Raw genomic sequence first — 23957 nt, 5'->3', positions numbered from 1 at the left:
GTGTTATGTTGTAGCTTGTAGGTAACAATTTGTTTAATACTTTGATACATAGCCGTACTTAGTACTTATACATTAAAATTTAAAAGTAATAGTATAAGTTAGTGTAAAGTTAAAGTATGTGGTTTGGTGGTAGCTAGATAACTTAAATTTAAGTCTGTATGACTGTATTACTGACATAGGTATTTAGTATACATTTTAATAAGCTGCTATGGTACATTATTCCGAAATCATTATTTTATTTCACAATGCTTAATACTTCAAGTATTTTTTTTGTCTAAGGATTCATTAGTACATCAGTATATTATAATAAATATAATAAATATGAATCATTTCTAATTAAATTAAATAAGCTAGTTTAGACTGTATAGTTTACTGCATAAGCATTCAAATATATTTTTGTTTAAGATAGATAAGTCAAACAATATTTTAATTTTTTTTTTTTTATATAAATCATAATATTAAATTATTTAGAATCATTTAAATACAAAACATGAATAACTAGAATTAAAAAAAAAAACATTCATATTAATTTCAATAACTGAATACATAGTACGAGTATAATATACTATGTTACGTTTATTATACATGTTGTATAATAATATAAATAATTTATATACAGTGAAGTTTGACCTAAAACTAATGACACACGGAGCATGATGGTTAACCCGGCGCCATCTATTCCTTTGTTATCCACTTACGTAATTGTGGCGTTTAGCTCGTGGTGTATTGGGTATCACACGGAGAATAGAGTGCGCTAACTAAAATATTCCTTTAATATTATATCCATTTTGATAATTACAGTGAATTAAATTTCAAAATTGGTTTATTTATAAAAATGTTTCGGTTTAAAATATAATGATAAATATTTTTAATAGTAAGTAAAAATGGATATATTTGAAATAATTAATCATAATGCTACGTAATAAAATGTATTGTATTTAGTATACCTAAAAAAAATTAATTATATAACTAGATACGGCATGATAAAGATTCCCAAATATTTAAACGTGTTAGCAGCACTGAGTATGACTTATAACTCTTTAGTCGTTACGAGGACCTTTTTAGATAATTCTCTATATAAAATATCGGTTTTTACTAGTTGCGGTCAACCAACTAAATGGTTACTTACTAATTGCGGTCACTGTTTGCGCTTTTATAACTCAATAGTGGGATAAAAGTACAAAAATAAATAAAAATGTCTTAAATATATTGTATTTTTATATTTCAAAAACAACAGTAATTGACTTCAGTTTAAGTTTAGTATTATAAATTTATAATTATCATATCGTTTTTTACGAAACAAACTACTGTGGCGGTTGATAATCATTTAAGATTACTATACAGTATATTATATAGTATAAACTTACATAACATGGTATTTAATAGCTCTAACACCAACTCCAATATAAAAGCATGGAACTTGTACATACAAAAAACAAAAACAATTTCCAGATTGGACTACTTAAAAACCGTGGGCTTCAAATTTCAAATTAATTTTTTTAGGTATACTCATTATAATATTATATTAATTAATACTAATATATTACTTCAATTCTAAATTTTTTACTCATTTTATCATTACTGTAAAAGCTCAGTCTTTGCTATAACCGCAACTTAGATATTGTTATATGTACTTAACTCAAAAATCATCCATGACCGCAACTAGTATGCAGCCTAAAATATACGATATACCACCACTCACGTTGTAAGAAACATTATGTTAAATAACTGAATGATGGTAAATTGTTTGTTAGAAATATTTTGCCTCTTTCAATATAACTATATAACGTGTGTGCCGATTAATGCTCCATCATAGCCCATAGACATGTATGAATAACGATAAGTGAAATAATTTTCGATATTCAATTTACATCTAGACTTGAGCTGGCGAATTTTTCTTTATTTATTTTTTTGGCACTTGAGTGATACAGTATAATCTTTCATCACAAATAAACAGTCGTTGCTTTCAGTTGAATGTGCTACGTACCAAATTATTAACAGTATAGTAGACAGCAGTGAAGTGCCATACCTATTTAATAAGTAATAACAGTAGTAACGCGGTATAAAGATGCAACGCACTATTGCACTAACTCATCATAGAATACCTACTATGGTCTATGACCTTTACCTAAAATAGATACCACTGTACGAATATGTCAGCGTTACAACCATTATTCAAGTACACTATTTCGCGGGACTGTGAGAAGTATTTTAAATTTTGTTTAAAAGCTAGTCAAATACATAAAGTATAAACTGCTGAACGATTGTTTTGGAAATGTACATGCTTTTCATAGTCTTATTATTTTCATAAAATTTTTGGCTTTTTAATATTACATCGACATTATTTACTCGTTGTTCTGAAAAAAAAAAACCGTTGAATTGAGCCAATAGATTATAATATATTATTCCATATGATGGTTCTATGTTCATATGCATATATATTATATATAGGTATGATGATGTTTTACGTATATTACGTAAATACGTAATACGTTTAAGTATATATTATAATAATTTATAATTTATTTTTCTAAATATATTTTCAATATTTATCCAGTATAGTTTTGTAAATAATAAGATAATAATAATAAAAGTTATTTTTAAAAAGTACGTATGATGTAGTAATATTATTGTAATTATTGTAGTAATCAGTGGCGTATTTTATATGATTTATTGGTTTTGGGGAGGGGGGTGTCTAGATAATATAGGTATATATTTATTTGTTAATTAGTTGTAATATTTCTCTGCTTTACATCTACTACCACTAAGCTCATAATATACTCATCAGATATTGTAATAAAAAATTTTTTATTTATTTAATTAATAGTAGTTATTTTTATGTAATTTAAATCATGCAGGTATAAAATACTTACTGGCTACTGTAAACATAATTTTATTTTTAAAAATAAAAGCAAATAATAATCTAAATGTACACAGATTTCCGCTGGAAAAACAAGTAACACAGACACATAAATAAGACATCGAGCCGCAAGATAAAAATATAAATTGCATGATTACTGTAATTAGGATAGGTAATAAATTATATAATATTATTAAAACACATTAGTTACCATCATCGGTCACAATAATTTACTAGTTATTACTGTATATTTGTTTGTAACATTCGATATCAGTGGTGCTATAAGAATAACAGTTTTATAAATAATTAAAAATATAATAGGATAATAAGTACATTATTTAAAACTAAATTAATTTTCTTTCCGAATTAGTTTATGACTTGATATAATATTAAATTAGTTCATAACAAATCACATATTATTGTTTGCCGAATTCCCTTCAAAATTTATCAAAATTAAATATTGAATTTTTTTTTTGGTTTGTGGTGTGTCCAGACACCGTGGACGCCTCCCACCCAAAAAAAAATACGCCACTGGTAGTAATTACTAATTAATATTATTATCGAAACGGCTTTATTATATTTATCTTGATTTTTAATTAAGTAATAATTTATGTATTTGTTTATCTAGTCTGGCTTCTTTGGGTAAAGATTTTTTTTTTTATTATTACATTCTAATATTGTTTCTATTATTAAGTTGAAAGTTTATGTTTTAACCTTATCTGTTGGCTGTTATTAATAGTTTTAAAATAATTTTGTTTCTTATTCTTTTTGAATATTTTGTGATAAAAAGTTTCTTTAGGTGTTTTGTTTTATAGTTGCATTATTTTTTTAAAGATATACTATAATATCACAGTAATATTACTACTACTATAAAACTGTGTACTGTAATTACTGTAGTATAGAAACATGTTTGTAATGTTTGTATTTTAAGTCTGAAAGTATATTTGTATCGATGTATTGTTATAATTTATGAATTATTTTTTAATTTAATGGCCTCTAAACATTATTTAAAATTGATTCTATTTTTCTTCTCTTTTAAGTTCTTGGTCACCCTTGTCAGATTTTTATTTCCATTCATTCTGAAAACAATGTTTTGCAAAACTATTAGAAGTAACTACACTATCTTTTACAACGGTGTATATTTTTTCCATTTAACTCGCTCAAACCCTAATTACAAACTTATACATCGTTAATTAGTCGGTAAATACCATAGTGTACCTTAGTCAAATATACACCTAAATTCACGCATACATAATGTATCATGCACTTAACGCGAGCAAGTATTGTTAATATAAATTCGCATTTTAAGCCGTCCCCGCGTGATAACGGTTGTGAAAATGATGATAATACATTGATGTGGGTGCAGCTAGGTATATTGTAAAAAAACAAACCGACCGAATACTGTTATGGATATTACATTATGATTTACAAACCTACACCGCGATAGCGCAGACGCGTGTACCCGTATTTTTGGCGTGCAGTAATAATAATAATAATAATAAAAGTTAAAAGTAAGTGTTTCGAAAACGAGAGGATACGAAAACGAGTCGTTTATACACGGTAATAAAGAAAAAATAAACGTGCCGTGATAGAATTAAATAAAATAAAACCAAACGGTTACACACACGGTGCGACGGCGATGATGATAATAATATGTGTATTCGTATATTATGTATCGTGTACAATATAACACCGTCTCATTCGTATAATACGTATATATATATATATATATAATAAAAATTATTATATTGTATTATTGTATCGGCGGCGACGGCGGGCTAGACGACCGCGATAAGTGCAATATAATAGGTTCGGTCGAGACGCGGACGGACGGGCGACGATGTAATAACACGAAATTAATAACGTAACGCGTTATTGAAGACGCATTAAAACTAGATCATCCGTCGTCCGTGATCGAAATGACACAACTCCGTGCGCGCGAATCGTGGCGGCGGCGCGGAGGCTGAGTGATGCGATACGGCGGGCGGCGAGGCGACGACGTGTACGAGTACCGTTTCCCATTCAATCGTTTTGTTATATTATGTTTTTATTATTTTTTTAACGCATCTATTTAGATCACTGCGGCGCGCGCGGGTGCGTGTGTGTGTGTGTGCCGTACAATCGGCGGCGGCGTTGCGCAATTTTGCCGGATTTTTCGGGTTTACGCGCGAGAGACACGACGACGACGACGACGACGACGACGACACATGCCTTTGATGATGATGATAATAATAATAATAATAATAATAATAGTAGTAACACATAATATCCGATATGAGATCTTTGTGCGTGTACGGAGACCGGGCGGACGCTCTCCGCGTTTCCCACAAGACTGCGGTCATGTATACGCCACATCAGATGACGACTGTACGCGTCCTTGTCATCCGCGAGATAATAATAATAATAATATCGTCGTCGTCGTCGTACACGTCTGTATACATATGCACGTGATCCTACACGGTGTCCTATACCCGTCGAACGACAGAGGCGTTGCAGACTATCGACTCCGCTCCTCCCCCACCCCCGTCGCCGAGACTTTACACCCGTCGTGGGTCGTCTCTTCTGCACACACACACACACACACACACACACACACACACACACACAATATCGCCCGCTCGCCCGTCGTCACGACCGATGTACGCATAATAAATTTTGGTATTGTAATAACAATAAATACCGTTTGATATCATAACCAGACACACACATATTATTATTATACACACGAAGTGTACGCATGAACGGTAGGCGGTGGCGAGAGGGGGTGGTGTCATCACATAATCCCGCGTAGATCTTCTTCGTCGTTATTATTCACGTGTCCTGACGATCGGTGATCGACACCGAAACCTTTTCGGACAGCCGCTGGTGGAGGGGCTACACGTTGCTCAACCGCAGTCTCCAGACCCGTCTCTTCGGGGTATATAAGCCCGCGGACCATACCCCGAAACCGCATCATTCGCATCGTCGTCTTCCAAGTCGCACGACACTGCAACGAGTACACAGGAATAGCAAATCGCTATCGTGGTTGTCGTCGCTCTGTTGCCGTCGTCGATACTTGGCTGCTGCTGCTCAAACTTTCGTCGTCATCCATTTATCGTCACTTTATAGTAAAAGCCGTCCGTCTTTTACTCCGACAAACTCGTCCGTCCGCAATATGAACGTGAGTAACTTATCTATTACCCGGGCAGTACAACCAGTGGTCATAATATTATATTCATTTTTCGGTTTTATCTATCATATATTTTTTCTCCAACCGTAATTTTCAAATATAAATTTATTATTATGTATATATTATATTTATATAGTATATCAATAGGTAATATAATGCATTACGTATATTATGAATTTATATGCCTAGTTTGATAACTCGGGTCTGTAATAATAATTCGTTTGATGAAGGTTATTATACAATAATAAAAAAAAAAAATAAAACGATATAATAATCTGCAAGGAAAAAAACAATTTGCTCTATCTACTTAATTTTTAATTAATTGATAAATCGTAAAATAGTTAAAAATGTAAATGTTGTATTTTGTTTATGCACTATTTTACATGAAACAAAACCACCATTGTGCAACGTCCAAAGTATGTTCGTAATTTTAAATAATTTTTTTAAAAGACCATGTGGTTAATTGCTTTGTAATTACTTAAGTGAATAATACTTATGTTAAAACATAAAAGGTATTAATTTTAAATTTTCGAGACATTTTATAGTTGATATTTTTTGGATTTTGAATATTTTACATCAGTTCTTTATAGTAATATTATAAAAATGATATCGTTATTTAAATTCCACACATTGTTAGAATTCCTGCGTTGTATATAGTTATATATCAGTATATATTTTGCAATGATATAATATACAATCCGTTGAATAGAAATTAAGAGATAAAATTAAAGTAGATAATTTAAAAAAAAAAATCCGCTTTGGTTTTAAAATAAAATTTAATTTTTGTATATTTGAATAAAATGTATTTTATTTTAATATTATTATTTGTGTCATCGTTAAATATATTGTTTTTGAAATAAAAATCACTAAATATTTGCCTAAACATTAAGAAAATATATCTACGCACTCATTTTTACAAAACCATTATGACTAAATCAAAAATTCTTGTAAGTCACTATAAATTATAGATATCAATAATTAAACTGAAACAATTATGAAAATAAAAAAGCCCATTGAAATTGTATTTATTTTATTTTCGAAAATTAAATATTTTAAAACGAGTAATTACAAGTATTTTCATTATCGGTTTTATTTATGACAAGTCATGAAAAAACAAACACAATTTTAAAAAGTTATATCAATTTCAGAATTTAATCTTTTTAAGTTTATATTTATATATTTTTATAATAATAATCTATGTATAACGCTACGTACTAAGTTACATATTGTGCAATATTCATAATAAATATTTTATTATATATAATATGATATAATCAATTTAACTATTAATAAAGAAGGCATTGTAAGCAATTTAAAATAGAACATAAAGCCTAAACAAAGATATTTCTTAATGTATGCGAGTCTTTTTGAATTTGTCACTTATACGAAATAGTAGATTATCTAATCGTTGCAGCTAAAACAAAAGAATGTATTTACAATTATAATATGGATAGCACACTATTATGCCATATTTAAAAAAACATTATGTACCTATGTCTTTATAAATAGAATACACTATACACGACTATATTCATGAGCATTCATGTAGTGTTCATCTCAAAGAGTCAAAGACTATATTCGTTATACACGAAAAAAATAATAAGTTTAATTTATAGCTTCAAATTCCGTTGGTTTTAACGTTTAATACGATTAATCATAGTGTAATGTAATAAATAGTTGGTACATAGAATTATAGGATTTATACTAAATTAAATTATTTAAAATTTTACATTTATTATTAATATTTGTTTATATTTATTTATAATTAATTAAACTAATAGTCTTTGGAATAAACAAATTTGCCTAGACCATTGACTAAATAAACAACTATACGGTGAAACTTCAGAGTACCCTAGAGTGTTCAGAATAAATTATTCTATAAATCAATGCAAACTATCAAAATTCAACTGTTTAATTATATAGTATTTTAATGTAACAAGCTCCTTCGTGAATATTTATATTTATGCATAAATAATAAAGTACAATATATGCAGGTCTTTTACTTATATAACTATACAAGATAACCAAATTAATTTAATAGGTAATAATATGCTGTCCAAACTAGTTAAAATTATAAATCATATTTTACTATATTATATACTAATTTAATATTTAAATGTTAAGTAATAATTTATGATACAATTCTCGAAAGCTAAACTATGAATTTTTTATTAAAATAAATATTTTTTTTAAATGTATACCGACTTACAATTAAATTTGTTGTTAACTGAATAGAACAAAGTAAAATACTTTATAACCTAAATTTAAAGCAAGAATAATAATGTTTAAATGATTGTAATTTAAAAAGAATATAATTTGTTATAAAATAAATTAATCTTCACTACATTTAATGGTTACAACTTAATTTTAACTAAATAATAAATATGTTACTTAAAGTTATTATTAATAAAATGTTTGCAAACTTATAAAAAATTTAAAAGTATTTTTTCTCATTATTTTATTTTAGCGGGCACTAATATTGCTTCTATCAATTGTTTTTGTTGTTGCTGAATCACCATATGGTGGTGGAAGTGGCAATAGCAATGGAAATGGTAGAAATGGAGGATACGGAGGCAAAGGACAATACGGCGGAGGAAATAGTGGTGGAGTAGGTTCATCATCAGCCAGTCCGTTTTTCAGTGGTGCTAATCAATATGGATCTCAATCCGGTTTATCGGGAGCAGCCAATAATCGGTATTCTTCATTTGGATCTAAATTTGGAAGTAACAAAGGAAGCTATGGAGGATCTGGTTCACGGAACAATGGCCGATATGGTAGTGGATCGTCAAATGGTTATGGAAGCGGTTCTTCAGGTGTTCTAGGTGGCACTGGAAGATCAACCGGTGGTTATGGAGGTGGATCTTCAGGAAGTTATGGAAGTGGTTCTTCAGGTAGTTTAGGTAGTCCTTCTGGATCAATTTATGGATCCGGCTCTTCTGGAGGTTTCGGTAGTGGATCATCTGGAAGCTACGGAGGAGGATCTTCAGGAGGCTTTGGCAGTGGATCATCTGGAAGCTACGGAGGAGGATCTTCAGGAGGCTTTGGCAGTGGATCATCTGGAAGCTACGGAGGAGGATCTTCAGGAGGCTTCGGCAGTGGATCATCAGGAAACTATGGAGGAGGATCTTCAGGAGGTCTCAGCAGTGGATTATCAGGAAGCTACGGAGGAGGATCTTCAGGAGGCTTCGGCAGTGGATCATCGGGAAACTATGGAGGAGGATCTTCAGGAGGTCTCGGTAGTGGATCATCAGGAAGCTATGGAAGTGGAGGACTTGGTGGAGGTTCTTCGGGTAATAACGATGGTTATGGATCTGGAGGTTCTGGATCGTATGACTCACTTGGAGGAGCCAATGGTAATGGACTTGGTGGATCAGGAAACGATCCACTCTCAGTAAGTTGACATTATAAATAAAATTTTAACTTAATAAATATAAGTATAAAATACAAAAATATTTTTTATTTTAATAAATTATTTCTTACAATAATAAACTAAAAATAAAATAAAATAAATATGAATACCTAAATATTTGTGTAATAGTACCTTTTAAAATAGTTATTTTGTGAAATGAGTAAGTAATGCTTGAAGTAGTTTATTTGAAATAGTATGTATCAAATGATTTTTAAGTATTTTATATTTTAATGTTCATTCATGATTTCTACAAAAGCATTCAGATTTTTTAAAAAGGGCTTATCAATTATTTATTTGTAGATTTGACTTCTTTATCAATATTTTCTAATTTTATAAAAAATTGTTTCACATGTTTTTTTTTTTAAAACTAGCAGTATCAGATTAAACTAATTTTTACTAGTTATACACCATATTTATTAAAATCACTCAATATTTTTATTTAAATCATGTAACATAAAAATTAATTTAACATTTTTTTTTAAGTGAATTATGAAAAATAAGTTAATTTAACCATCTAAAGATAATTTCAGCCAATATTATATAATATTCAGACCTTGACTATTAATTTCGTTCCATACTATACTAAATCTGAACTACTACTACTTTCTATTTTTATAGAAATTGTAATCGGCACTTATTAATAAAACAATCAAACTTAGCAAAATCTAAATAAATAATAACATTGTATTTCATTTTCACCATAACATTAAATTAAAATATAGGTATTTGTGTTTTTCTTTATGTGTTAAACATTAAGTTTTAAATTTTCTTTGCAATAATAAATTAATCTTTTCTTAGTAAAACTTAATTTTTCATTATATTTAAGAATAATTAAATTGTTTTATTTACATTTCAACTAAAGTACTATGATTAAAATTCCTTATAAAGAATACCTTAATATTTGATTTCATTTATATATATATATATATATATTTATATATAAGTATATGTATTTATTATTTATTATTAATAATTATCTATAAAGTGTAATAAATGGGTATTGTTTATTATATTTATGAAATCTAATTAATAATTTATATTTTGTATAGGAACCAGCCAACTACGAATTTTCTTACGAAGTTAATGCGCCGGAATCTGGTGCTATTTTCGGTCATAAAGAAAGTCGTCAAGGTGATGAAGCTACTGGAGTGTATCATGTATTATTACCCGATGGTCGAACACAAATTGTTGAATACGAAGCTGATGAAGAAGGATACAAACCTAAAATTACATACACTGACCCAGTAGGAGGATATGCCGGTGATCGCCAATCTGGAAATAATTATGGTGGAAATGGAGGCATTGGTGGTTCAGGAAGTTTTGGGGGAAGCGGTGGTAATTCGGGAGGTCTTTACAATAATGGCGGTGGATCTAGCAACAATGGTGGAGCGTATGGTGGTTCAAGTGGAAGCAGATATGGGGGATCTGGAGGAAGTGGTTTGGGAGGAGGATATGGTGGATCAGGTAGTTCAAGTGGTGGGCTAGGGGGTGGATATGGTGGATCCGGTGGTTCAAGCGGTGGTCTAGGAGGTGGTTATGGAGGATCCGGTGGATCTGGTGGTTCAAGCGGTGGTCTAGGAGGCGGATATGGAGGATCCGGTGGATCTGGTGGTTCAAGCGGTGGTCTAGGAGGTGGCTATGGAGGATCCGGTGGATCTGGTGGTTCAAGCGGTGGTCTAGGAGGTGGATACGGTGGGTCCGGTGGTTCGAGCGGTGGTCTAGGAGGTGGATATGGTGGATCTGGTGGTCTAGGAGGTGGCTATGGAGGATCTGGTGGATCCGGTGGTTCAAGCGGTGGGCTAGGAGGTGGATATGGTGGATCCGGTGGTTCAAGCGGTGGTCTAGGAGGTGGATATGGTGGATCCGGTGGTTCGAGCGGTGGTTTAGGAGGTGGCTACGGAGGATCAGGAAGCTCAAGCGGTGGACTAGGAGGTGGCTACGGAGGATCAGGAAGCTCAAGCGGTGGACTAGGAGGTTTATATGGTGGATCCGGTAGTTCAAGCGGTGGCTTAGGAGGTGGATATGGTGGATCTAGTGGTTCAAATGGTGGCTTAGGAGGTTTATATGGTGGATCCGGTAGTTCAAGCGGTGGTTTAGGAGGTGGATATGGTGGATCCGGTGGTTCAAGCGGTGGTTTAGGAGGTGGATATGGTGGATCTGGTGGTTCAAGTGGTGGCTTAGGAGGTGGATATGGTGGATCCGGTGGTTCAAGTGGTGGCTTAGGAGGTGGATATGGTGGAGCCGGTGGTTCAAGTGGTGGCTTAGGAGGTGGATATGGTGGATCTGGTGGATCCGGTGGTTCAAGTGGTGGCTTAGGAGGTGGATATGGTGGAGCCGGTGGTTCAAGTGGTGGCTTAGGAGGTGGATATGGTGGAGCCAGTGGATCAAGTGGCAGCACTGGAGGAGGATATGGTGGATCAGGTGGTGCTAGTGGAAGTGGTTTGGGAGGTGGATATGGTGGATCTGGTGGTTCAAGTAGTGGTCTAGGTGGATCTTATGGTAGTAACCGTAATAGTTTAGGAAGTGGGTCATCTTATTAATACTATATTTATTGCTCAAATTTATAATCATCTCGTTATAAAATCTAAACTAAACGTTTACTATTACTCATGAAATGAATAAATATTACGATACCATTTTTTAGTTGTATCGATATTACTATTCCATTGATAGTATTATAAATAGTGATTTTATATTCACAGATTTTATATTTGTGTGTTTTGCACAGTTTATTTTTTGTTTGCTTTACACGTATTTCTGTATACTATTGAGTTACACATATTTGTATGTATAAATCACATTTCTTTTTTTATCGGTGAATGTACAATTTTCTATTATTTTTAGAACTATGGTTATGATGTTTATTAATTTTATAATCATATATTTAACATTAATTTAATCATTTTAATACTTGTTTGATTTATAATTGTTTTATTTGAATAAATCTTATTTTTCTATTGAAATTATTATTATTATTTTTTAAATTTATTCTTTACATAACAGCATACCTAATATGCATTAATATTACACAGGTCATAAATATGTTTTCAATTGATTATCACTGCAGTAATCAATACAGAAGAGTCATTATCTATAAGACATAAACAGCATACAAATAATTGCAAACCATAATTTTTAGATAAGTGCATAATTATTGCTGCTTTTATATTCCAAATTCTATTAATATCTAATAAGTTTTAGTTTACTTCCAATAAACAATATTCATAATTATATTTATTGTTTATCTACAAATGATTTATTGAAAATAACAAATGGATAATATGTATTAGGTACGATATAATTCAGTATTTTAGATATAAAACAAATTAATAACATATATGTATAATAAATCCGTTAACAACCAAAATTAAAATTAAAAGTAAACAACAAATACCAAACTACATATTTACTAAATAAATAACTATTGTTACGTGGCAGTAACTATAAAACGTTAAATACTTAGCTATATTTGATATGGTGTATCTATGACAGATTAATGCCAAACAGAAACGAGGATTTTAATGTTAAAAGGCAAAGGTTTATCAATGAGGACCCATAATTTTTTATCTAACATCTTTTCTTTAATTTACCCATTGTTCTGGTTCTAATACATTGTATGGCACAATAAACATCTTGTGTATATAGTGACATAAGAAGACTCGTTAGCACCCCCAACAAACTTACTTATTACTCTGACAAGATATATTTTTTAAGAATACAATTTATACATTATAATATAACTATCAGTTATTATTGAAAATTTTAAATTTTGAAAATTTTCTTTTCTGGCTTTAAGGGTGGGAAATTCATAAAAATTTAATAAACTAGTAAATTTTATATTCATTGTCATTTCATATACATTTCTTTCCTGTATTATGCATTTATGCATGTGAAATTCTTAATAATAAACACACATTTTATACCGAGTAAAATTTAACATAATTAAGATAAAATATAAATTAATATTATTTTACTTCTCTGATTAATAATATATAATCAGTGAATATGAAGTATTACAATACACAGAATATGTCATAAAAAACTTTTTCAGTACACGTATATGTGACAAAGAATTATTATTATACACTTTGTAAAGTAATCACAAATATTTATGTAAGAGAAAAATTAATTTTTCTATGTACTTATACATATTCATTATCTTGTAATTATAATTATTTATGTATTTCAAGTGCATGTTGTGAACCAATTCAAAATCATGAAAATCGTTAACGATATAAGCAGAAAATAATATTATTTGTACTATTATTTTTTTCGAAAATCTTGTTTTTTCATGACTCAAAGTTATGTAAAAATATATTTTCAAAAATTTAAATAATTTTCAATATGATGATTTTAGAAAAAAGTAAATTAAACAACAAAATGTGTAAAAATAAGCAGAAATTTTGACTATAAAATGTAAAAATATAAATATTGACTAGTGTAGTAATCGTAAAATATAATAATATAACTTTAACTGAATACGTTTAAGATTCCATACACGAATATTTAATCAACTAAAATTTAACTTCAAATTATTAAAAAAGAAATCATATACCTATCTATTTAAAATATCATTAAATGTCTATAAAAAAACTTACGTGAAATCGTATTAAATTTTCAAGCTCTTTGATTAAGTCTAAACATTTTTATCCACACTTGGAAAAAATAACTAAAACTTACCTGTCAATAAATACCTTACAGTTAGTCAGATATTTTCAAATTTTACCATAAATATTTTTAGAATAATATAGCAAAATAACAAAAATCAACTATGGATATTTATCTTTATTATATGTTTGAGTATCCAATATCACTTAAATCTAAATCATACATGAAAAATGATTATAATTTTTCGTTGAAAAATGTGAACGACGTGAAAAGATAATTTATTTAGTCAACGTCCGAGATTGATTTGTCGTGTAGACTATAAACGCCTTGTAATTTTATTAATACTCAATTTAACTTACATTAAAATGGAGTATGGCAACTCTGATGTAATATTTATGCATATTATCCAAAGACAATGAATTTTAAATATTATGCATAATAAATTAATTGTTAATTAAAAATTCTTAACTGATAATTGTAAGGAACGATTACGAGGAGAAATGGAGATAACAAAGGGAAGGTCGGCGTCGCTCTGATCAGCATATTATCGCATATTATAATAATGATCAATAGACAGTCTATTGATGGAAGAAACTGCTTTTTGGCTCAAACACTGGACATATTATTTTTTAATTTCCAGTTAATTATCTTGGTACGTATCTTGTATCAAATTTGGTGATAAAATAAAAAAATTGAAGTAAAAAAAATAACCATCGTAGAACCTTTAATAAATGGTCCAAGGTTGTTTACTCGGAAACTTAGATTATAAATAAGAAAACTATGAAAATATAACAAATAAATAAAAATGATGGGCAAGTAGGTACCGCTTTGCTGTATTGTAATCGAGTGAGCACTGTTATGAATGTGATGGATGTGTTAAATTTGAATTCAACGTTGTATCATTGTTTGTCAAAAATAAATCTAAAAGATTTAATCAGAAGATGGTCTTTCGGCCTATATTACTAAGTATAGTGCATGTCATGGGTTTTTATATTGCTATTAAAGTAATGTATTTCACTGTTACTATGATGGTAGGTTAATTTAATTTTTGCTTAAAACATTGCAAATTTACAATCATTTTATCATAAATAATATTTATTTTGATTATAATAATATAAATTTATATGCTGCATATTATACCATACTATATTATTGTTGTCAATAATAACACTTTAAGTCAATACCAACGTCCAACTTACTGTAGAAAAATGTGAATAGGTTCATGGTATTATAAACAGTGAATGTATTAAAATTAATTTACATCAGTGTTTTCCAACCGGTGGTCCGTGGATCTGTCATAGGTGGTCCCCGATTCTGCCGATTCATCCGAGAATTGAAAACTGGTCACAAAAATCATATTAAAACCATTATTAGTGTAAGATAAGTAAATAATTTAGTTTAGCATTAACTATTGAGTATAATAATAATAAAATAACAAAATGTAACGTCAAGTCGTACAATTATAAATATACACATTTTCTTTTAAATTGGGTTTGTGTAATTTTTTAATCAAGGCGGTCCGTGACCAACTAAAAATTATAAAAGTGGTCCGTGGTGGTAAAGAAGTTGGGAAATACTGATCTACATACTTAAAAAATGTAATTGCATATAGTGTACGTTACAGATGTAAGTCCCTGCATATATATATTTTTTTAAATATATTTCTTTTTTAGAAATCATAATTGGCTATGAGAATAATATAATATGACTTTGCATATTAGTGGTAGTCATAGGCATTACAGTGAATACAGTGAATATAAACTAATATTTCTACGAAAATTACATTATTAAAATTGTCAAAGTTTTCGAGAAAAGGCTCTTGTACGTAAATAACAATAAAACGATGACCACTTACTTTTTTTCATAGACATTTCGCAAGAAGGAGACGAAGGGCTGTATAGGTCTCTCAACTACCCCCATAAATACGTATGCCATTCACCAAAGGTGTGAAATCGATTGGGTTCGAGTGGTTCATATTATTATAATGTTATATTCTATCACATTAATTGTAATTGTTTGTACACATTATGACAGCAAATACACTTGAAACGTATAAACGTGGCAATAACACACGCGTCTAGTGGCAACCGACCATTTTATTAATGACGTTGAGAAGTTGTCTTGGACATAATAATATAATATACGGACGAGTGTTTGCCGTGTCCGTGCCTTTAAGACGTATATACTACGTCTTTGATAGCGGTAGGTACCACGAAAAACGACCTCCCCGATTTGGTGTCGTCGCCGACTACCTACTACTGGTTGTGTACGTTTCGCCCGTCGATTTTTTCGTCCGAAAAAATATTCGCGAAACAATCACAATCGCAATTTATTACAACATTGACGAGTCTCTCCGCGTTCGGCGTTCGACGGCATCGCCATGAACGGTCACGCTGTGTTGCTGTTCGCCGTAATCGCCGTACAGTTGTACTTGGCGTCTGACGAGGTCCGGTCGATGTGGACGAACGACGACCACGCCGAGACCGGCAACAGTTTGCACACGGTGTCGACGAACGCGATCGGTGCGATCAGCATGTTGCTGACGGTCGCGTTTGGCGTCCGACTGCGGCACGTCCAGCACTCGCTGAGCCGCGTGGAACGGTCACTGCAAGTAGCGGACAACCGGAACGGCGAATGCGCGGGCGTCGTGGCAACCGGACGTTGGTCGATCGAATACCGAACCCGCGCTTGGCTGGCTCTGGCCGTCGTCGTGTTCGGTTATCTCAAGTACGGTCTGCTGATGGAGCACGGCCGGAAGAACGCGACCGCGTCCGCCGTAGTGGCGTTGCTCAGTACGATATCGATAGTCGGCAACTATTACGTGACGCTCGTGTTCGTGGATCACGTGTTTATTGCCAAAAGGTCAGTGACGCACCACCTACTCTACAGCTCTATATAGATTCAGGAATGCCTATAACGTTCGCGTAGCCCATAGTGGTCGTAGTGAAATTATGTTTGCTGTTTTTTGCTCCGAATCAAATAATAATATTATACATGATTTGTATAATGGGATATCCATAAACATCATATCCGACGATTGGGTATTGTCGGTATTGATAATTGTATAACATGTTCAAAAAGACAATCACGATGATTTATGCTGCACAAAACACAAATACTGCTTCAACGATTCACCAATATTATTGCTAGTTTAGTTTTACTATCCCGAGTTAATGATAATAATCATTATTCATTAGTATTGTGATTAACATTAGATAGTGGCGGTATTACGTTTAATGAGACTTGTAGATACAATTTTTAGAAAGCACTATTTATAATATCTGTAATCCGATTTATTAACCATTGAGTAATTAATTTTAATAATTCTAATTGTTTAAAAAAAAATGTTTCACAATTTTAATTATAATTTTTGAAGTCATTATTGTTTTAGATTACAATGAATAAATTTAAATATCATTATTATTTTTTTTATTAAGGTGTACTGACTTCAATAAAATGGATTATTCTCAGTGTTGCGTTGATTGAAAGCTTCTTCTTATGTTGATTGTTGTTTGTTGAAATGTCTTGATGAATGATGTGTTTAATTGTTATTAATAAGGAAGAGAGGGTTCTTTATGTAAGCATTTTTTAAACGTAACATAATGTTTAGAATATTTTGACTTTTTTGAGCTATTTAAAGATATTTTTTATTTTTTAATTTTATCTTTTTTTTTAATAAACGTCGATAAGCAATTTTTTGTCAAGTCAAAAAAATTAAAAGTTTAGTACAAAGTTCCTCATTAGTTTTTTTATAGCCATTTAAAATATTTAAGTTAAATAGAGATGATTTTTTTTTTATGTATAAGCATTTGCAGTTAACATTATGACAAAATTCATGAAAATTTGCTAAATATTTTGTAGTTATAGGTTCATAAAAAATTTCTTTTTTTATCTTTGTACATTATTATATTTTAAAAACGTAATTAAATTTTCAAGATATGTAGATCTATTTTATCATAAAATATAGCTATAGTTTATAGGCTCTTTACTCAGTCATTTTCGTATTCAATAATCCATCATTGAAATTGATATTTAATACAGACATTATAGTGACCTACCCAATGGGCAATGATTACATACGTACACTAGACACAGAAGACACCTAAAACTATAAACAGCAAAGCAGTTACTTACTTTTCCAGAGTTTAATACTGATTTTATATCTATACTTTAACTATTCATAATCGGTGATGGAATAGAATATATTATAGTTATTCAACACAATTTCTAGTTATAGTATTAATGCAACTTAAATGTAATTACTTCAATTTAAGCAATACTTTAATACGTTAAATTATTAAATAATGAAATTAATTACAGATTTTAATCTGTTACAGATAATAATAATCTTAGCGCATAATTACTTTGTTTTTAAGGAAGTGTTTAGTAAGAAAAACTCAAATTAGAAATCAATATTTATAATACACATATTTTATTTTAATACATAAAATTAGTTCATAAAACAATAATTTAATAAATTAATTATAATTTAAAATTACAATGTTAAGTATCAATACCCATTAGATCCTTGACCAGAAGATTCTGATGAAAATCCTCCTGGAGAATTTTTGCCGAATCCGTTATTTTGTCCGGACCCGCCAAAATCTGATTCTCCGTATTGCCCAGATCCCAAACCGTTACCAATACCATTTTGTGCACCATATGGAGAAGAACCTCCTCCATGAGAACCAAAGCCTCCACTATTTTGGCCACCGTATGAACCAGAACCTCCTCCGTTCAGTCCACCATAAGCGCCAGAACCTCCATTGGTTTGACCACCGTAGGATCCAGAACCACCACCATTTTGACTACCGAGACTGCCAAAACCTCCATTATTTTGGCCACCATAGGATCCAGAACCACCACCATTTTGACCACCGGGACTGCCAAATCCTCCATTATTTGATCCACCGAATTGTCCTCGGCCATTTCGTCCGGATTTTCCAAAATAGCTATTGAAACTTACTTTGGCAGCAGGAGGAGCATTTTGATTTGGATTAAAATTTCCACCATTACCTCCATTACCCCCATTTCCATATCCTCCACTACCTCCTAAACCACCATTACCTCCTAAGCCTCCATTACCGTATCCTCCATTACCTCCTAAACCTCCATTGCCATATCCTCCTGAACCTCCTGAACCACCATTACCTCCTAAGCCTCCATTACCGTATCCTCCATTACCTCCTAAACCTCCATTACCATATCCTCCTGAACCTCCTGAACCTCCATTTCCATATCCTCTACCACCTCCTAAACCACCATTACCTCCTAAGCCTCCATTACCATATCCTCCATTACCTCCTAAGCCTCCATTACTATATCCTCCATTACCTCCTAAGCCTCCATTACCACCTAAACCTCCATTTCCATACCCTCCACTGCCTCCTATACCACCGTTCCCATATCCCCCGTTGCCTCCTGCACCGCCGTTCCCATATCCACCGCTGCCACCTAAACCACCATTTCCATAACTACTACTACCTCCTAAACCATTATTTCCACGTCCATTAACACCTCCACTTCCGTATGCTCCACCACCACCACTACCACTACTACCAAAACCTCCATTTCCATATCCTGCCCCACCTCCTGAGCCTCCACTTCCATATTCTCCATTTCCTCCTGGAAAACCACTGCTTCCAAAACTATTACTTCCACCCCCATAATTTCCACCGCCATTGGAACCACTATTTAAGCCATTGGTTCCATATCCTCCAAAACCGTTATTGGATCCACCAAAGCCACCATTATTATCATTGGGGCCACAATTTATGCCACCTGCATTTTGACTTCCTGAATATCTTGTGTTTCCATTTAAACCGTTTCCGTAGCCACCCTTTCCGCCTTGACCTTGGCCAGGAAAACCGGATGTAGGATTATAACCATTGGCACCAGAACCACCATTTGGTCCTCCGAATGCTGCAGACCTTCCTGCAGAGGAAGGAGAGTTATATTTTCCACCTGACGATGAATAACCTCCTTGTCCCCCTGACTGTTCATATTGCTGGCAAATACACAATCTCAATAGACATACCACAATAATTAATTTCTGAAACAAAAATAGTTCTACTTATTTATTTATTTCCGTACTAATTTATTTATAAAATATTATTAATGAACCAAAATGTTATATTGACCGATAAAATACATTATAAAAAATAATGGTTAGCAATAACCTATAATTATATCTTTAATATAACCTAAAGTTACTCAATAAATTACTGATTTATAAGAAAGTTAAGTGTAATAAATAATAATATATTGTATTCAAAAACTCGTAGTTTATTAATGTACATTTCGGCTTGTGACTTTATCAAGTATCCTATATTATACAAGGACAACCAGTGGCGTACTAGGATTTTTTTTCTTAGGGATAATATTATGTATTTACCCAGAACTCAGACACTCTAGAAGATTTCACCCTAAGATACCTTACAATTGTGACTTTATACCTAACGTTTTAATTTATAAAAATAAAATACTTTGGCTAAATTATATATACATCTAACTCGTTACCTGAAAGATTAAATATGTTGTAAAACAAAATTAAATACTTATTAATTATTACTATTGAGTACGTATACATTGCATTGCAAATATAAGTGGCATTTAAATTATATTGCTTTATCATATGATTTATACATATTTTACGTCATAATCATTATTCATTAACATCAATATCACAAAATTAATATTTATATTTTATAGTCTTACTCATCAATAAGTTAATCTGGCAAAATCTTGATATTCTAGTAACATACCAATAATATCAACCCATTTAACCTATATTCTTACTCATGTGGCTGAATGTACTATTCTTATATTTTACTCGTAGTAAAAATAAAAATTAAATAAAATAAATATGAATAAAAATAATTAAAAATAATAAATATTTATATTTAAATTGACACATTAAATATTTTTTAAATTTAAAATATTGCATGTTTGTTTACTCATAAAGTCTCATAAATCATAACCAATATTAATTTTTTGAGTACATCGTATCCATGTATAACGTTTACATCTTGCTAACGCTTAACATTACCTTTAAATATTATGATAATCGAATATTTAACTGTTGTTTTTAATATTAGACTAAATAGAATAATTTTCTATCTAAGTATTACGTCTTTTAAATTATTTTAGTTATTTTGTATAATATTTATTATTCGCCGTAATGACATTTTAAGACGAAGAACTATAAGTACGACATGTATTTTTAAAATTAAAAAATACAGCCATTCATTTAAAATTATTTAAAAATTCAACGTGATATATTTTGTTTTTTTCTCTTGGACCTACGTGCAACATAATATATAAATCTCATTCATATAATACTATTTACATAGTTTTTGAGTAATCTTAGAGTAAAAATATCTGTTATAAAATTTACAGAGAATAATATTTTTGAAATTTTTATATTTTATTATTATTATTTGACTTTAAATTCAACTTTAAAAATAAAAAAATAAATGTTTATAGATTTAAATGGATATTAAAGCAAATTGATATAATACCCTTGAAAATATTATTCTCATTTTTTTTAACAAGTTATTTTACATTAAAATTAATCAAAAACATAAAAAAATATTTGTTGTGTACGCGCTTTGTGACTTGTGTATATTGTGTGTGGGTCAATGAAATAAAATAAAAAGTGCGTTGACATTATATTAAGAAATTTATTAAAAGTGTGCGAAATCATAAAAAAAAAAGGTTAGGTTAGAGAAGATTCAACTAACCCACCCATCTTCTTTAAATGAGCCACTGCAGATCATAAAACTGATTTAGAGTAAATTACTCTAAAAACTGTTTTTTTTTTAATTATATCATTAAAGCATGTCAAACTCTTTAAATAATAATAGTAATAATATAACTCATTCTATACCACCAACGAGATTTATTTTAAAATGTTTAAACTTTATCTAGTACATACATATTCGAGTCTACCCGATTTTAGTATAAAAACGTACCTATCTTAAAAACTCATGATTCTTGAAATAGTCGGATTTCTTTTATTTTATAGATGAAGACTTTATACAAATCAAATAAGACTCAAATTAAAAAAAAATACTTTACAAGTACTAATAAAGTTAAAATTTAAAAAAATTTTGAGTTTCACGAAATAAAATTGTTTTGTCACTATTTTAAATTAATTCAAAAACCAAAGTTCAAATGTGAACTAAATAATAAAGTTTTCCTGTTTTAAATATAGAATAAAAAATAAAATATAAAATCTATACTACTTATCTACGAAGAGCTATCATTTTCCTATAAATACATTTTTGATCGTTCAAGTGATGTGATTCTATTTTTTCACACAGTAAGGCCCCCTCTGCACCACGAGATAAGAAATTTCCTTAATTTGTATCATTTAATAAATAACAGGGTTTGACACGCTTAAAAGGATGCCACACGCCACTGCACAATCCATAACTTATCTATGTAAATAGTTTTGTGTGTGACAAACTCACGGCGATAATATTCATTGCAGCTAATTTTCTGCACATATATCGAAGAAATAGTTATTATTTTTTTATTATTATTCAAAGAAAATTTGGCTTAGTTACAGCCTTTAAATAGCGGGGATGTGATGTCTTTTTTATTAAAATATATTACACGAATAGTTTAAATTAAAAAAAAAAAACATTTTTGATTGAAAATAAATGTTTATAATATTTAATTAATAAGCAATTGGTAAAATACATTACATTTGAACATTTTGTGTCAACAACCAAAATAATAACCAACATTCGTTGACTGTTACATTTATAGCATAGATATCCTATATAATATTATGTAATCATTCAAAACAAAGATGTGCAACTGTAATATACATGTATTACCTAGTTTATACTTGGTAAATAACAGTTAAATTAAATACATTTGAACTATTTTAAACATTTTATTTTAATGATTGTATATTAAGAAATATTATAAGCCGCAATAATGAAAATTATAAAATTCGGAAAAAAAAATGGTTTTCAAAACCAAATTTTGGTAACAAAAAGAAACTGTCACATCACATAAGAAGTGTACAAATTATAATGATATACCCTCCTGCGGGGGTTTAACGATTGATATATTATAATATTTGCATTGAATATATATTAATCATTGAAAAAGATTAAATAAGTTATGGAATACCTGCCCACAAAGAAACGTAACTTTTTTTAGAAAAATAATGTAAATATATTAAAAGTAGTGATGATATCTGCTGTATATTATGAAAGATTTGTATAAAACATTCAGTCATATAGAGAATATAACCGATACAAATGTGTTAACCTAATACACCTATTAAAAATAATAATAATAACATTTAGGTATAGCTAGAGGTGTATGAGTGTAAATTTGTATCTAATGTCTTGTAATCTGTTCAAAAATAATTTTTTTTTTTTTTTTTAGAATTTTAGTGCCTTTAAATTGTTAGTCACTCGAATTGCCACTTCCTACCATCAGAGTACACAGCACTGTAACGTAATGTCTATCAGGTATAATGCAAAAGGCCGGGTCGTATATACATATGGGAGCGTCGTCTCTCGTGTCGTGTACTCTCGTGCGCCCTTTTTCGAAAGTCCGTCGTAATCGCGGTATCGATAACTGGTCCACTGCAGACCACCACTCTGCAGACAGCAGTTAGACCGAACTCGACTTTTAGACACACGACACAGAGGGCGACAAGGCGTAAGTGAAGAAAATGCTATGGTTACCTTGTTAGCGGTCGTCATCGTTGCGGGAGCGCGGTGGCTCGGCGTGCGGCTGTCGGCGGTCGGCCGGTTCGGCCGTCACGTGGACCAGATGGACGGCTGTCGCGGGACGTCGTCGTACAACCGGCGTCGGGGCGTGGACGTTTGTGTGTGCGTCGGAAGACGGTTTTGAGCGGACGACGGTGGCGGCGACGGCGGCGG

General features: G+C 30.9%; 2 protein-coding genes across 2 annotated transcripts; one reads left to right on the top strand and one right to left on the bottom strand.

Annotated features, from left to right (window-relative positions):
• Positions 1-5829: 5829 nt before the first annotated feature.
• On the top strand, positions 5830-12240 carry LOC113556119 (glycine-rich cell wall structural protein 1.8-like). The gene is made up of 3 exons (XM_026960884.2): positions 5830-6020; positions 8497-9420; positions 10488-12240. The coding sequence occupies exons 1-3, from the start codon at positions 6015-6017 to the stop codon at positions 11976-11978; spliced, it is 2421 nt and encodes an 806-aa protein (XP_026816685.1). The 5' UTR covers positions 5830-6014; the 3' UTR covers positions 11979-12240.
• A 6316-nt stretch (positions 12241-18556) lies between these two features.
• Positions 18557-23957, bottom strand: LOC113558093 (glycine-rich cell wall structural protein-like). Its single transcript, XM_026963608.1, has 2 exons — positions 23760-23957; positions 18557-20098 (listed from the first exon to the last, which is right to left on the bottom strand). The coding sequence occupies exons 1-2, from the start codon at positions 23775-23777 to the stop codon at positions 18557-18559; spliced, it is 1560 nt and encodes a 519-aa protein (XP_026819409.1). The 5' UTR covers positions 23778-23957.

Source organism: Rhopalosiphum maidis, chromosome 3 (genome assembly GCF_003676215.2).
Source record: "Rhopalosiphum maidis isolate BTI-1 chromosome 3, ASM367621v3, whole genome shotgun sequence".
In the NCBI taxonomy this organism is placed as follows: Eukaryota; Metazoa; Arthropoda; class Insecta; order Hemiptera; family Aphididae; genus Rhopalosiphum; species Rhopalosiphum maidis.
The sequence above is the reverse complement of the archived record's forward strand: the minus strand, read 5'-3'. Positions and strand labels throughout refer to the sequence as shown.

Bases quoted from the DNA above. Each gene is read 5' to 3' on its own strand.
- LOC113556119 (XM_026960884.2), top strand. The intron at 9,421-10,487 runs GTAAGTTGACAT...TATTTTGTATAG, and splicing joins CAGGAAACGATCCACTCTCA to GAACCAGCCAACTACGAATT.